We start from the raw sequence: 15,753 nt of genomic DNA on the forward strand, positions 1-15,753 counted from the left end.
ATTTCCCTTCAAATATTTTATCATTATGGTAGTTTGTGTAACTTAATGCCAAAAAAAAAAAAAAAAAAAAAAGAAACCAGTGTGGTAGCTCATGTCTGTAATCCCAGCATTTTGGAAAGTCGAGGTGGGAAGATCGCTTGAGGCCAGTAGTTAGAGAACAGCCTGGGCAACATAGAAAGAACCAGCCCTACCAAAAAAAGAAAAAAAGAAGAAAATGAGCTGAGCATGATGGCATGCACCTATAGTCGAGCTATTTGGGAGACTCGGGTAGGAGGATCGCTTGAGCCCAGCAATAGGAGGTTGTAGTGAGCTATGATTGGGCCAATGCACTCCAGTCTGGGTGACAGAGCAAGACCCTGTCTCAAAAAAAAAAAAAAAAATAGGCCAGGCATCATGGCTCATGCCTGTAATTCCAGCACTTTGGGAGGCCGAGGCAGGCGGATCACGAGGTCAGGAGATCGAGACCATCCTAGCTGACACGGTGAAACCCCGTCTCTACTAGAAATACAAAAAATTACCCGGGTGTGGTGGCACATGTCTGTAGTCCCAGCTACTCAGGAGGCTGAAGCAGGAGAATCGCTTGAACTTGGGAGGTGGAGGTTGCAGTGAGCTGAGATGGCGCCATTGCACTCCAGCTTGGGTAACACAGCGAGACTCTGTCTCAAATAAATAAGTAAATAATATGAAGAATAGGATGAAAGAAACAAATACTGTGATTGGAGACATTTAGTTTACTTGGGAAACTAAAGGAAATAAATTTAAACTATTAGAAAACTATTAAAACTTGGGAAGGAATCAATTTGCTGCTTATGGAGTAAACATATACTATATATACAACCAACATATACCATATAATACTAAATTAAAATTACATCTTACAAATATATAAACATTTTGGCTGGATGTGATGGCTCATGCCTGTAATCCCAGCACTTTGGGAGGCCGAGGCGGGCGGAGGTCAGAATATCAAGACCATCCTGACTAACACGGTGAAACTCCGTCTCTACTAAAGCTACAAAATATTAGCCGGGCATGGTGGCGGGTGCCTGTAGTCCCACCTACTTGTGAGGCAGGAGAATGGCGTGAACCCGGGAGGCGGAGTTTACAGTGAGCCGAGATCGTACCACTGCACTCCAGCCTGGGTGACAGAGTGAAACTCCATCTCAAAACAAACAAACAAACAAACAAAATATATATAAACATTTCAGAGGAATGGAACTAATTTCATGTACATCATCTATCTGCATACAAGCATGAATATTTCCTGATAAAATGACCTAAGTGTCTCTTCCATTGCTATATATACAATTTTGATGGACTGAAGCTTTCTCATCTCAACCCCTACTGGCTAGAAATGCTATGAAGGTGAGTAATTAGGAAAATCTGATTCAAATTAAATCATGAAAAATATGCCAGAAAATTTAAATCAGAAAAGAAAGTTTATAAAATGTATCACTCTATTTATTGTCTTTATTAGTGCCCCATGCCTAAAGTGGATCTGGACTATGGATTCATATATCTTACTTTTAGGAAAAAAGCACATTGAGGTAAGAAAATTCTCTAAATTTTCCTTACATAAAGGTTCATGAGTTGAACAGGTAGTGTTTTTTGGTGAAATCAGTTAATAAAAGTTTTCCTTTTATTTTGTATTCTTTTAGTTCATTACACTGATTGAAATGTACTTCTATTTATATATATGTGTGTGTATATATATGTTTACATATATGTGTATATATACATATATACACACATCTATACATGTATGTATATATCTATACATATATACACACATCTATACATGTATGTATATATCTATACATATATATGTAGAGAGAGAGAGAGAGAGAGAGAGACAGAGAAAGATGGAGTTTTGCTCTTGTTGCCCAGGCCGGTGCAATCTCTGCTCACTGTAACCTCCACCTCTCAGGTTCAAGTGATTCTCCTACCCGCCTCCCAAGTGCTGGGATTACAGGTATATGCCATCAGGCCTGGCTAATTTTTGTATTTTTAGTAGAGACGGGGTTTCTCCGTGTTAATTAGGCTGGTCTTGAATTGCCGACCTCCGGTGATCTGCCAGCTTCAGCCCCCCAAAATGCTGGGAATACAGGCGTGAACCACCACGCCCAGCCTGATTGAAGTGTACTTCTAATCAGCAACTACGTTTAGGTTTTTTTTTTTTTTTTTTTTTTTTTTGAGATGGAGTCTTGCTCTGTCGCCAGGCTGGAGTGCAATGACGCAATCTCGGCTCACTGCAATCACCACCTCCCAGGTTCAACCAATTCTCCTGCCTCAGCTTCCTGAGTAGCTGGAATTACAGGCGTGCATCACCACACCCAGGTAATTTTTGTATTTTTGGTAGAGACAGGGTTTTGGCCTATTGGCCAGGATGGTTTCCATCTCCTGACCTCATGATCTGCCCGCCTTGGCCTCCCAAAGTGCTTGTATTACAGGCGTGAGCTACCACGTCCAGCCAGGTTTAGTTTTCATACGGGTTTTTTGTTTTGTTTTGTTTCTGAGACAGAGTCTCTCTTTATCACCCAGGCTGCTGTGCAGTGGTGCGATCTTGGCTCACTGCAACCTCCACCTCCCAGGTTCAAGCGATTCTCCTGCCTCAGCCTCCTGGGTAGCTGGGACTACAGGCGTGTGCCACCAGGCCCAGCTAATTTTTGTACTTTTAGTAGAGATTGGATTTCAACGCGTTGGCCAGGCTGATCTGGAGCTCCTGACCTCAGGTGATCCACCCGAGTCAGCCTCCCAAAGTGCTGGGATTACAGGCATGAGCCACCACACCAACCTGGTTTTAAAATTGTGCAAGTAAGGATCTTTTGAAAGGGCCAAAAGACATTATAGGCCATGTGAGACAGAGATGGGCCACACCGTTCAGTTTGGCAGGGATATTCAGTACCTGTCATACCATCAATGGAAAGTCACAACAAATACCAAAATGTCGTCTTTCAAAGGATCCTTACTTGCACAATTTTAAAGCAGGTCGTGCATAAGACCTGATCCTCTGCATTTCTAACTCACTTCCAGGTGTCATCCATGCTGCTGGTCAGTGGACAAAACTTAAGAGTGCTGAAGTAATAATAGATGGGGTTAGATATGCAGACAGGGAACAGATCCCATGGGGCCTGGTGGGCCATGTTAAGGACTTTGATTGGATTTTGAGCAGAGAAGTGGTGTTTGGTTTTTCATTAGGAAGTCTGTTTAGGCCAGCTCACATCTGTAATCCCAGCACTTTGGGAGGCCAAAGCCGGTGGATCACCTGAGGTCAGGAGTTTGAGACAAGCCTGGCCAACATGGTGAAACCCCGACTCTACTAAAAATACAAAAAATATAAAAATACAAAAAAATGAGCTGGGCGTGGTGATGTGCACCTGTAAACCCAGTTACTGGGGAGGCTGAGGCAGGAGAATCGCTTGGACCCAGAAGACGGAGATTGTAGTGAGCTGAGATTGTGCCATTGCACTCTAGCCTGGGAGACAAGAGCAAAACTCCATTTCACAAAAAGAAGTCTGCTCTGGCTCCTAGGCAGAGAATAGATGGTAGAGTGGCATTGGGACATCAGTTTGAAAGCCATAGTAGTAGCTGGATGAGAGGTTCTGCTGGCCTGGGCTTGGGTGGTGTTAGTGGAGGTTGACAGAAGTTTGCATATCTAGAGTGTAGATGTGAAGACAAACTTTATTTCTTTCTTTGGAGACAGATTCTTATTCTATCACCAGGCTGGAGTGCAGTGGCACGATCTTGGCTCACTGCAACCTCCACTTTCCAGGTTCAAGCAATTATCCTGCCTTAGCCTCCCGAGTAGCTGGGACTACAGGTGGGTGCCACCACACCCAGCTAATTAGACAAACTTTATTTTTGTAGTTGGGAGGGAGGACAGGGAAAGGCCTCACCATTCCCACTACTTAGTGGTATCGGGATGTAAACATAAAGGGTCAACTACAGGCCGGGCACGGTGGCTCACATCTGTAATCCCAGCACTTTGGAGGTCGAGGTGGGTGGATAACCTAAGGTTGGGAGTTTGAGACCAGCCTAACCAACATGAAGAAACCCCATCTCTACTAAAAATACAAAATGAGCCAGGCATGGTGACAGATGCCTGTAATCCTAGCTACTCGGGAGGCTGAAGCGGGAGAATCGCTTGAACCCGGGAGGCGGATGTTGCGGTGAGCCAAGATCGAGCCACTGCACTCCAGCCTGGGCAACAAGAGTGAAACTCCATCTAAGAGAAAAAAACCCAAAAAAAACTCAAAAAGCCAAAAAACAAAGCGTCAACTACAACACTCCTCAGTGCAGTAGAGTGTGTGGGTCTAAGAGCATATGATGGTAGAGGGGGTTCCCACACTAGTCTGAGAGCCTAGGGGAGGTTTCTCTGCGGGGCTGATGCTCAGATTGAATCCTGAAGCCTGACTAGGAGCTACACAGGCAGAGGTAGCTCCTCTAGAGCGTCTGATGGAGTGAAGGAGAGAGGAGAGTCAAGAGTGAGTCCTACTGTCCACAGCCTCTGGGTGCTGCCTCTTAACGCAGAGGAGGAAGGCTCAGGGGAGATGATTGGAGGGGAAGTGAAGGGTTATGTTTTCTGTTTGGCCATAATATGTTTGAGACGAATGAAGGTGTTGAGTAGGCCATTAGACCTCGGAGTCTAAAGCTTGGAAGAAAGATCTGAATGGAACTTTGAAAAGTAGGCCGGGCATGGTGGCTCACGCCTGTAATCCCAGCACCTTGGGAGGCTGAGGCGGGCGGATCACGAGGTCAAGAGATCAAGACCATCCTGGCCACATGGTGAAACCCCATCTCTACTAAAAATATAAAAATTAGCTAGGCATGGTAGTGCATGCCTGTATTCCCAACTACTTGGGAGGCTGAGGCAGGAGAATCGTTTGAACCCGGGAGGCAGAGGTTGTAGTAAGCCAAAATCGCTCCACTGCACTCCAGTCTGGTTACAGTGCGAGACTCTGTGTCAAAAAAAAAAAAGACAAGTGTCAGAATAAGAAGGTTATGTGAAGCCCTAGATACAGAAGACATCACCTGGTCTCAGGGTGAGGGTCAAAGTGAAGCAGAAGAAGAAGGCTCATAAGAAGAGTAGGCACTACCCAATTCCAAAGGTATCAGGAGGAGGGAGAGCGGGTCAGTAAGGTGGGAGGAGAAGGAGGTTGATGTCCTTTCCCAGAAGCCTCCAGGAACAGCTATTTCAAGATGAGAGAGTGGTCAGCTATGTCAAAGGTCACTGAAAGTTTGAATAAGATGAGGAGGCTGGGCGCGGTGGCTCACCCCTGTAATCCCAGCTCTTTGGGAGGCCGAAGCAGGCAGATCAAGAGGTCTGCTGACACAGTGAAACCCCGTTGCTACTAAAAATACAAAAAATTAGCCAGGCGTGGTGGCACGTGCCTGTAGTCCCAGCTACCCAGGAGGCTGAGGCTACAATGAGCCGAGATAACCAAATTGGCCAGGCTGATCTCCAACTCCTGACCTTGTGATCCGCCTGCCTTGGCCTCCCAAAGTGCTAGGTGATAGGATATCTCTCTTTCTCTCTCTCCGTGTGTGTGATTTTTGAAGGCAAGAGTATCATTTATTCGTTAGTTATAATCAGGTATCATTTTTTTCCTTATTTTCCAAACATGCCCATTTTTCCTGTCTGGAAACACTATCATTTTACAAATTGAATAAAGATTTTATTTCATCGAATGATACCTGATGTTTGACTCCTTTCTTTTTTAGCCATTAGTTCCAGCTTCCAGTTCATGGTTTTAGGTCTCCTACTTTTGCTTCATAGAAATATGGGAAATTTCTATGAAATTTCTATGAAATATAGGAAAACCCTCATGTTTTCAAATTCATTCCCTAATGTTTCGGCTTCTGATTGGAGCCTTTAAGTCATTAACATTTAAAGTCTTCAAGGAAAGAGTGTTTCTACACTGTGCACAGGATACAGGAGGGCAAGTTGAGCTCCCAGAGTTAAATCCTTCAGTGTCTCTCCCTCATCATCAGGTGCTGATCCACCTGATGGGAATATGCTGGGACTACAGGCGCCCGCCACCACGCCCAGCTAATTTTTTTGTATTTTTAGTAGAGACGGGGTTTCACCATATTAGCCAGGATGGTCTTGATCTCCTGACCTTGTGATCCGCCCGCCTCGGCCTCCCAAAGTGCTGGGATTACAGGCGTGAGCCACCGTGCCCGGCCTCTGCCTTTTGGTTTTTATTTCTTCTTTCTTTGGAGGCAGAAATTGGGCATAAGACAATATGAAGGGTGGTCTCCTCCCTTAAATATAGTATAGAGACGGGGTTTCACTCTATGCCAGGCTGATCTTGAACTACTGGCCTCAAGCGATCCTCCCACTTCGGCCTCCCAAAGTATTGGGATTACAGGAGTGAGCCACTGTGCCCGGCCAAAAGGACAGATTCCATCCCCAATGATTTCATCCCCACTCCAACCAGTCAGTAGCAAGTCTAGCCACCTCCACTCTTTGCCCCAAACTGCCCTTGAAAAACCCCTACCTACGGACCTTGGATGAGAATAATTTGAGTAGTAACTCCGTCTCCCACGCGTCGTAGCTGGCCTAGTGTTTATTAAACTTTTTTTTTTTTTAAATGCAATACCGTGGTATTTATTTGCGTAGCGCGCAGAAAGAACTCGTCCAGCGCTCATAGTGGGAGAAAGGCTTGACCTTGCAGAAGACAGCCTCATCCCAAATTCCTGGTCCCTGGAGAACATCAGCCCTCCGACTCCACCCCCCAGTCCCCCGCTGCTGCAGTGTGACCAGTGTGGCCTCGGCTGCCCTCCTGCTCTGAGGCCAGGGGATGGCTCCAATGGACAGTGAGACTGGGATTCGTTGCACACAATTGTTCAGGAGGAAGAAGCAAAAAGGACCCACTGAGTACAGATAGGAAATTCCGCTTTAAGGCAAACGTTCCCCGGGACAAGTCGGGTCACAGCGCAGGGAGGAAGCCCGCCCTGCCAGGGGCTGGGTCTGGAACCTGTTCATCCGGCTGCACTCAGCACTGTGAGATGGCTTCCTCTGTCACTCAGTGCCCAGGAGGCGGGACCTGGAGCACTATCCAATCAGAGTCGCGGGTAGGTTCCTGAGAACTGTCCATCAGGGCCGCTGCGGAGAGGAGGGTGTGACGTTCTAGGAGCTAGTGGCCTCTTCACCCTGGTGACCTCTGTTCCATGTTCTGTCACTGAGAGACGCCCTGGGACATCTGTGGTGGCTTCTGTCGCGCTGGGACCTACCCTGGCTACGGGAGGAGTTGGGAGGACCCAGGACACCGCACAGCCGGGAAATGGTGAGTGTGCGCGGCCCGGCGTCCTGAGGCAGGGCGAAGGACTGGTCGGAACCAGTCGGAACCGGCTGTGGCGGGACCTGGGCCTCCCCGCAGCGTCTTTGGGGTCTGGGACCCGAGCCCCCCTGTGCACCTCGGTCCTCGGTTCCTTTGGACGCAGGGTGGGGCTGGGCCGGCGGCCGGGACCCCGGGCGTCCTGTCCCGTCTCTGAGCGGCGACTACGGCCCCGGCCCCCCTCTCTGGGCAGCTCCACGCCCACAGCCCCGCGTCTCCCCACATTGTGCGGTGGAACCGGCACAGGCGCGCGGCCCGTGTGATTGCAGCCGGACGCCGAGGGCTGCAGCAGAAACAGTTTAATAGGAGAGGACACCCTAGATCCGCCTCCGTGAGAGGTTTGAGGATGGGGTGTTGAGGGACCTGGACGGGGGTGGTTGGGGTGTGGGGTCGCTGGTTGGTGAAGTGAGGGGTGAGTCCTGAAACTGGAGGTGAAGAAACCGCATTCTCCTGCTGAGTGGGCTCTCTTATGGGGTCTTCAGCCTGCTTGGCGCCAGCCTTTCCGCGGGTATTCAAGATCTGAGAAAGAACTTAGACGACTCTTGAGTAACTCTCAGAGATCTTATACCCAGGCACAGTGGGGAAGCCGGCGGTCAGCATCTGCTGTGACCTGACTCTCAGGGAGGTGGCCCCGTGAGGCAGCGGGGCTGAGAGCACCTGGTTAATATCTAACTGCAATCTCGCCTCCAGCCTGGCTCGCAGTTCCTGTGAGCCCGGTGAGGAGGCTGCATCGTGAAGACGGGAGGGTCGCTAGGCACAAACCAGACACAAACACAGTTCCTGCTGTGGTCTCTGTGGTCTTCAGAGCCTTCTTTCTTTCCAAGGGCGACCATTTCCCCTCCGAGCCTTTCAAAGATATGAGCATCAGGGTCTCAGAGACCTGTCCCTTCATCCTAACTCCTCTTGGGGTTAACAGTAAATTTTTTGGTTTCCAGAGCCTTCTATATGCTAACTTCACTCCTCAATTCCCAGTAACATTATGAACCCTTTGTCCCAAGATGATATTTCAAATAGACACAGAATTTTGTCATTTGTTTTCAGATAGCAATGTATGACTCTTTTTAAAAGGATTTATTTTGTTCCTTAACATTTCACAGGTAAGGAAGAAGAGAATAACCACCTGACACTCTGCTGTAAAAAAAACAAAAAACAAACAAAAATCAAACCTTTGTGCCTCTTTTATCTCCCCTAGGCACAGATGCCTTATCAGAATGTCCTTTACAGGGTGATGTGACCTCAGCCCACCCTGTATCTTTCCAGGCCCTGTGTTATGAAACTTTCTGGGGCTACCCTAAATGCTGGAAGCTGCCAATCTCATGGAGGGCCTAGTGGATATCAGCCCTTGGGTCACTCTTCCAAGAGGACAGTCTGAGGTGTTGGGGTGGGGCCTCCCAAAGGACCAGGTGGATGCCCTGGGGTGGGATGAATCTTCTGGTATATCATTCCTGTAAAAAGCTAACCCCTGCACTGGGCACGGTGGCTCATGCCTGTAATCCCAGCACTTTGGGAGGCCGAGGTGAGTGGATCAGCTGACGTCAGGAGTTCAAGACCACCCTAGCCAACATGGTGAAACCCCATCTCTACTGAAAATACAAAAATTAGCCAGGCGTGGTGGCAGGTCCCTGTAATCCCAGCTACATGGGAGGTTGAGGCAGGGGAATCACTTGATCCCAGGAGGCAGAGGTTGCAGTGAGCCGAAATCATGCCATTGCACTCCAGCCTGGGTAACAAGAGCAAAACTCTGTCTTAAAAAAAAAAAAAAAACTAACCCCTGGGACATTGACATTTTTTTCTCCAAGCCTAGTTTTCATTCCTTGGTGACACATGGCTTATCAGCAAATTGGATAGCATTATTCAGGGGACAAGACAAATGATTTCTGCCTTCTAGACTCTCTCCGACTGTGAAACTAGAAAACTGTATCTAAAAACTGGAAAACCCACCCAATGAGGTTTCGCAAGAGCCTGAAAAAGACATAAGGCAGTGTCTACTAGGAGTGTGATTGCTGAGCACTTCAGTGAGCACCTTGGGGCTGGGGGATGTGCCAGGTGATAGAACGACCTGACCTGACAGTTGAGTCAGACTTGTCCAGTCAGTTCTGCCCCACCCTGGGTTAGTTAACCTGAAAAGATTTGTTCAGTTATTTCAAATTAAATTTTTTTTTTTTTTTTTTTTGAGACGGAGTCTTGCTCTGTCACCCAGGCTGGAGTGCAATGGCCAGATCTCAGCTCACTGCAAGCTCCGCCTCCCGGGTTCACGCCATTCTCCTGCCTCAGCCTCCCGAGTAGCTGGGACTACAGGCGTCCGCCACCACGCCCGGCTAGTTTTTTTTTTTTTTTTTTGAGACGGAGTCTTGCTCTGTCACCCAGGCTGGAGTGCAATGGCCAGATCTCAGCTCACTGCAAGCTCCGCCTCCCGGGTTCACGCCATTCTTCTGCCTCAGCCTCCCGAGTAGCTGGGACTACAGGCGTCCGCCACCACGCCCGGCTAGTTTTTTGTATTTTTTAGTAGAGACGGGGTTTCACCATGTTAGCCAGGATGGTCTCGATCTCCTGACCTCATGATCTGCCCGTCTCGGCCTCACAAGGGCTGGGATTACAGGCTTGAGCCACCGCGCCTGGCCCAAATTTAATTTTTTATTAACTGTAAAGTGCATTCTATCACTAGAGATTGATAGAGAAGATAAAGTATTTCTAAAGAGGCCAGGAAGGGTTGGAATTCAGAAAACAAATTATATATATGTAGTTTTCTATTCCATTTTTTTTTTTTTTTTTATTGAGACAGGGTCTCCCTCTGTCACCCAGGCTGGAGTGTGGTGGTACCATCATGGCTCACTGCAGCTTAGGCAGCCTAGACTGCCTGTGCTCAGCCTCTGGAGTAGCTGGGAGTACGCCACCATGCTCTACTAATTTTTATGTCTTTTGTAGTGATGGGGTTTCCTCCTGTTGCCAGGCTGGTCTCGAAGTCCTGGGCTCAAATGATCTCCTGCCTTGGCCTCCCAAAGTGCTAGGATTACAGACATGAGCCACTGGACCCAGGCCCTATTCCATTTTTTAAAAACTTTTTGTTTTTTCTTTTGTTCTTTCTTTTTTTTTTTTTTTTTTTTAGTAGAGACGGGGTTTCACCGTGTTAGCCAGGATGGTCTCGATCTCCTGACCTCGTGATCCGTCCGTCTCAGCCTCCCAAAGTGTTGGGATTACAGGCTTGAGCCACCACGCCCGGCCTTTTTTCTTTTTTTTTGAAACAAGGTCTCGCTCTGTTACCCAGGAGTGCCGTGGTATGATCTCAGCTCACTGCAACCTCTGCCTCCAGGGCTCAAGTGATCCTCCCACCTCAGCCTCCCAAGTAGCTGGGACTACAGGCGTGTGCCACCATACCTGGCTAATTTTTGTGTTTTTGGTGGAGATGGGGTTTCACCATGTCGCCCAGGCTGGAGCATTTTTAAAAAACTTTTATTTACTTTTATTACCCCAGAGACCGTGTAATAGGTTTGTTAGGTCTTTTGTTGGATGATTTCAAATGGAATTTCAGGGCCTACCAGTGGAAATACTACCAAGGGAAAAATTTGGGGAAAACTCTTCCATTTTGGCTGCAGAAAAAATGAATATATTTTCACAAGAATGTGTGGTAGGTATCTGATTGAATTATAAAGCTTTACCAAAACTTTAGTTTCTTTTCTTTTTAGGCTGGAGAACTTGGGACAGTGGGTAAGTCTGGTCTGTTCCTGTTATCTGGACTTGGCAGATTAATGCAACATTCTGTGGGACTTTGCAAATAGCTAAAGAACTTAAATATCATTTGTTTACTAAAGGCTTCATCATTGTGAAAGTAGTAACTGATGTTTATTATCTGAGATGGATACTTGTGCTTTTCTTGTTGAGCTATAAAATAGAAGTGACTTACAGTTTCCTTTCCTCATATAAACACTGAATTTGAGTGATTTTGATAGATTCATCACATGTGGGATTTTGTTTGTTTTATTTTTTAAATCCATGTGAGGCATGGAAGGGTAAGCAAATAGCCTTGACTGGGGTGGAGAGGCTTGAGGCCAGTGACTCCAAGTGGAGGCCATTTTTCAGCCTGCTAAAGGGACACTGTGTGCCCAGTTTAGTTGGTTCTTCCTGGGGAGCCTCCCCTGCAGGTATCCTAGCCTGATCACTCCAGCAATAGGAGGAGCCTTTTTTTTTTTTTTCCTTTTTTGAGACGGAGTCTTGCTCTGTCTTCCAGGCTGTAGTGCAATGCTATGATCTCGGCTCACTGCAAACTTCGCCTCCTGGGTTCAAGTGATTCTCCTGCCTCAGCCTCCTGAGCAGCTGGGATTACTGGTGTGTGCCACCATGGTCAACTAATTTTTGTATTTTTAGTAGAGACGGGTTTTACCATGTTGGTCAGGCTGGTCTCAAACTCCTGACCTTGTGATCCGCTGGCCTCGGCCTCCCAAAGTGCTGGGATTACAGGCATAAGCCACTGTGCCTGGCCTGGGAGGAGCCTTTTTTTTTTTTTTTTTTGAGATGGAGTTTCGCTCTTGTTGCCCAGTCTGGAGTGCAGTGGCGTGATCTCGGCTCACCACAACCTCCGCCTCCCGATTTCAAGCAATTCTCCTGCCTCAGCCTCCTGAGTAGCTGGGATTACAGGCATGTGCCACCATGCCCAGCTAATTTTGTATTTTTAGTAGAGATGGGGTTTTCCATGTTGGTCAGGCTGGTCTTGAACTCCTGACCTCAGGTGATCTGCCCGCCTTGGCCTCCCAAAGTGCTGGGATTACAGGTGTGAGCCACCGTGCCCAGCCAAGGAGGCTTTTATACTAAGAGAAGCTACAGATCACTGGAAATCTGGGAATCCACAGGCAGAGGCAGTTGGGGTGATGCCATGTCTGAGGTTGTATCTGTTATTGTTGTAGGGCTGTCACTAGACAGTCTTCAGGTAAGATAAATCTGAATTTAGCTAAGAAATGAGTTCATTCTAAAAGAGCACTACATAAGGGGAAGAGCACTACATAAGGGGAAGAGCACTAAGTATAAGATCTGAAAGCATCCTAAAGCTTGGGTGGAAAGTTGCTTTCAAGGTGAAGAGCAACCAATATTACAAAGGAAATGAGACGGAGAGGGCAGGATGGAGGGTGAAAATCAGATTCTAGATCACAGAGTGTTTTACCCTGACTTAAGCCTGTTCATAGGATGAGTCATGAAAGAGGGGTTGTGTTTTGGTTCAGGCTGAGGGTATGTCAAAAATCAGTGGCCTAGAAGAAAGAGCGAAACTTAAGTAGTTTCCTTTCTTTTCTTTTCTTCTTCTTCTTTTTTTTTTTTTTTTTGAGACACAATTTCACTCTTGCTCAGACTGGAGTGCAGTGGCGCCATCACAGCTCACTGCAGCCTTGACCTCCCCAGGCTGAGGTGATTGTCCCATCTCAGCCTTCTGGGTAGCTGAGACTATAGGTATGCACCCCCATGCCCAGCTAATTTTTTTGTATTTTTTGCAGAGACAGGGTTTCACCATGTTGCCCAGGCTGATCTTGAACTCCTGGGCTCAAGCGATCCACCCACTTCAGCCTCCCAAAGTTCTGGAATTAGAGACGTGAGCTATCAGGACTGGCTGCAAGTTTCCTTTGGAAGCATTTTGTTCAGAGTAATCAGTAGAGGCAAAAACTATTCAGCTAGTTATTTATAAGACAAAGAATGGGAATTTGGAGGGCCTTGTTACAGGTTAAAAAGGCAGGAGCCAGAATTGATGTCAGTGAAGGATGTTTCTCTGCACTGGGCTGCTTGTCCAGAACAGAAAGAACTGGGCATGGTAGTGGGGGTCAGGTAGTTTGAGGTGATTTCTTATACCTTTTTTGTTTTTTTGAGACGGAATCTCACTCTTTGGCCCAGGTTGGAGTACAATGGCGTGATCTTGGCTCACTGCAACCTCTGCCTCCCTGCAACCTCCACCTCCTATGTTCAAGCTATTCTCCTGCCTCAGCCTCCTGAGTAGCTGGGATTACAGGTGCATGTGACCATGCCTGGCTAATTTTTCTGTTTTTAGTAGAGATGGGGTTTCATCATGTTGGCCAGGCTGGTCTCGAACTTCTGACCTCATGATCTGCCTACCTCAGCCTCCCAAAGTGCCGGGATTATAGGTGTGAGCCACTGTGCCTGGCCTCTTAAATCATGCTTATTACCAGGATTACAGGGCTTATCCAGGATCACAGGGCTTATGTAAAATTGAACATTATCAGCTGCTTGGTTGTATATTCAGTGAGTTTTTTTAATCAGAGTAGAAATTGCACACATTAAAATGTCTTTGAGGGCTCACATAAGTCTCTTGCATTTAGGTATTCTTGACATACACTTTATAACAACTTGTTTAACTGAGTTCTTCAACTTCTTGTAGCAAATTATTAAATCTGATAGTAGAGTTGTTGGTTTTATACACATTTGGTTAAAAGGGTGGTCCCTAGGGCTTGCATTTGGCCTCTGCAGTAGGGTCCCTGTTGTGGAACTGAGCCCTCAATTTGTGGGGTCTGTGGAAATGTTAGATGGTGTCAGCATTGAATTATTGAACACCAGTTTTTGTTGGAGAATCGGCTCGTGTTCAGCAAATGCTACATATTTGTTGTCAGAAGTAATGTTAGATAAAAGACCCATGGATTAGAACCATAACTCTGAATTTGTCATTGTTATTCATTATAGGTTCAGTATGTATTCACCCATAAGCATAGTTTTGCTTCTTCAGTTTCTAGTTAGTTAATACTACCATTAATATACCATCCATATAATGCTGAAAAGGCAATCCTACTACAAGGTATCTACCCAAAGGAGTGGAAATCATTATATCAAAAAGTTCCCTGCACTCATGTTTATTGCAGACTATTCACAATAGCAAACGTAGAAAATCAGCCTAAGTGTCCATCGACAGAAGATTGAATAATGAAAATGTGATATATTCACACAGTGGAATACTATTTAGACATTAAAAAGAATGAAATTGTTTCTTTTGCAGCAATATGTATGGAATGGGAGGCATGATCTTAAGTGAATCAACTCAGACACAGAAAGACAAATACTGCCTGTTCTCATAAGTGGGAATTAAAGAATGTGTGTAGGGCCGGGCACGATGGCTCACACTTGTAATCCCAGCACTTTGGGAGGCCAAAGCAGGTGGGTCACGAGGTCAGGAGATCGAGACCATCCTTGCTAACATGGTGAAACCTTGTCTGTACTAAAAATACAAAAAAGTAGCCGGGTGTGGTGGCACGCACTAGTCCCATCTACTCGGGAGGCTGAGGCAGGAGAATCGCTTGAACCCGGGAGGCGGAGGCTGCGGTGAGCCGAGATCGTGTCACTGCACTCCAGCCTGGGCGATAGAGTGAGATTCCATCTCAAAAAAAAAGAATGTGTATATATGTGGACAAGTGAAGACTCATGGGGATGAGGGAGGTTATTTGGTGGATAATGGAGATTGCTCCAGGGATGGATGCACTGAAAGGCCTGACTTTACAAGGCAATATATCAATGTAGTAAAATTGCACCTGTACTCCATGAATATATGTATATAATTTATACATATATATGTATATGTACATATACATATGCGTATATATGTGTGTGTGTATGTGTGTGTGTGTATATATATATGGAATGCACATTTTAGGGTACTACCCAAGAGTACTGAATTAGTAATTCTTGGAACTGGGCCCAGTGATTTTTTTTTTTTTTTTTTGAGACAGAGTCTTACTCTGTCGTCCAGGCTGGGATGCAATGGCACGATCTTGGCTCACTGCAACCTCTGCCTCAGCCTCCTGAGTAGCTGGGACTACAGGTGTACACCACCACGCCCGGCTGATTTTTGTATTTTTAGTAGAAACAGGTTTCACCTTGTTGGCCAGGCTGGTCTTGCCAGGTCAGGTTTTCTTTTTTTCTTTTTTTCTTTTGAGTTCTTTTGCCCAGGCTGGAGTGCAGTGGCATGATCTCGGCTCACTGCAACCTCTGCCTACTGGGTTCAAGCATTTCTCTGCCTCAGCCTCCCAAGCAGTTGGGATTACAGGCACCCACGACACCTGGTTAATTTTTGTATTTTTAGTAGAGACAGGGTTTCACCATCTTGGCCGTGCTGGTCTCGAACTCCTGACTTCATGATCCACCCACCTCAGCCTCCTAAAGTGCTGGGATTACAGGCGTGAGCCACTGCGCCTGGCCTCCAGTGATCTGTTTTTTAACAAGCTCTTCAGATGATTTTTATGCACGTAAAGTATGAGAACTAGTTCATCAGAGCCACCTGTTAAAATATAATGCAAAAAGATATAACTAAAATGTAAATATAATTAGTAACTAAATTGGGACACTAGAGAATATTGATTTGATTCAAAGACAGCAAGAAAGGATGAACAGACGGGGGGAAAACAGGAAAATTGTGCTGAAAAGATTTTTGTTTTAT

At 46.4% G+C, this 15,753-nt stretch overlaps 1 protein-coding gene across 2 annotated transcripts in view; it reads left to right on the plus strand.

Annotated features, from left to right (window-relative positions):
• Nucleotides 1-7,080: 7,080 nt before the first annotated feature.
• ZNF44 (zinc finger protein 44) overlaps nt 7,081-15,753 on the plus strand; it is a 28,736-nt gene continuing 20,063 nt past the window's right edge. Inside the window, exons 1-2 of one of the 2 annotated variants that reach the window (XM_011954750.1) lie at nt 7,081-7,289; nt 8,601-8,743. In XM_011954750.1, coding sequence (XP_011810140.1) covers nt 8,636-8,743 — 108 coding nt within the window. In that variant the 5' untranslated portion in view covers nt 7,081-7,289; nt 8,601-8,635. The remainder of the gene's footprint in view (nt 7,290-8,600; nt 8,744-15,753) is intronic. The other variant, XM_011954751.1, reaches the window with a different exon arrangement.

The sequence above is a fragment of the Colobus angolensis genome, unplaced genomic scaffold, assembly GCF_000951035.1.
Source record: "Colobus angolensis palliatus isolate OR3802 unplaced genomic scaffold, Cang.pa_1.0 Scaffold39, whole genome shotgun sequence".
Taxonomy (NCBI): Eukaryota; Metazoa; Chordata; class Mammalia; order Primates; family Cercopithecidae; genus Colobus; species Colobus angolensis.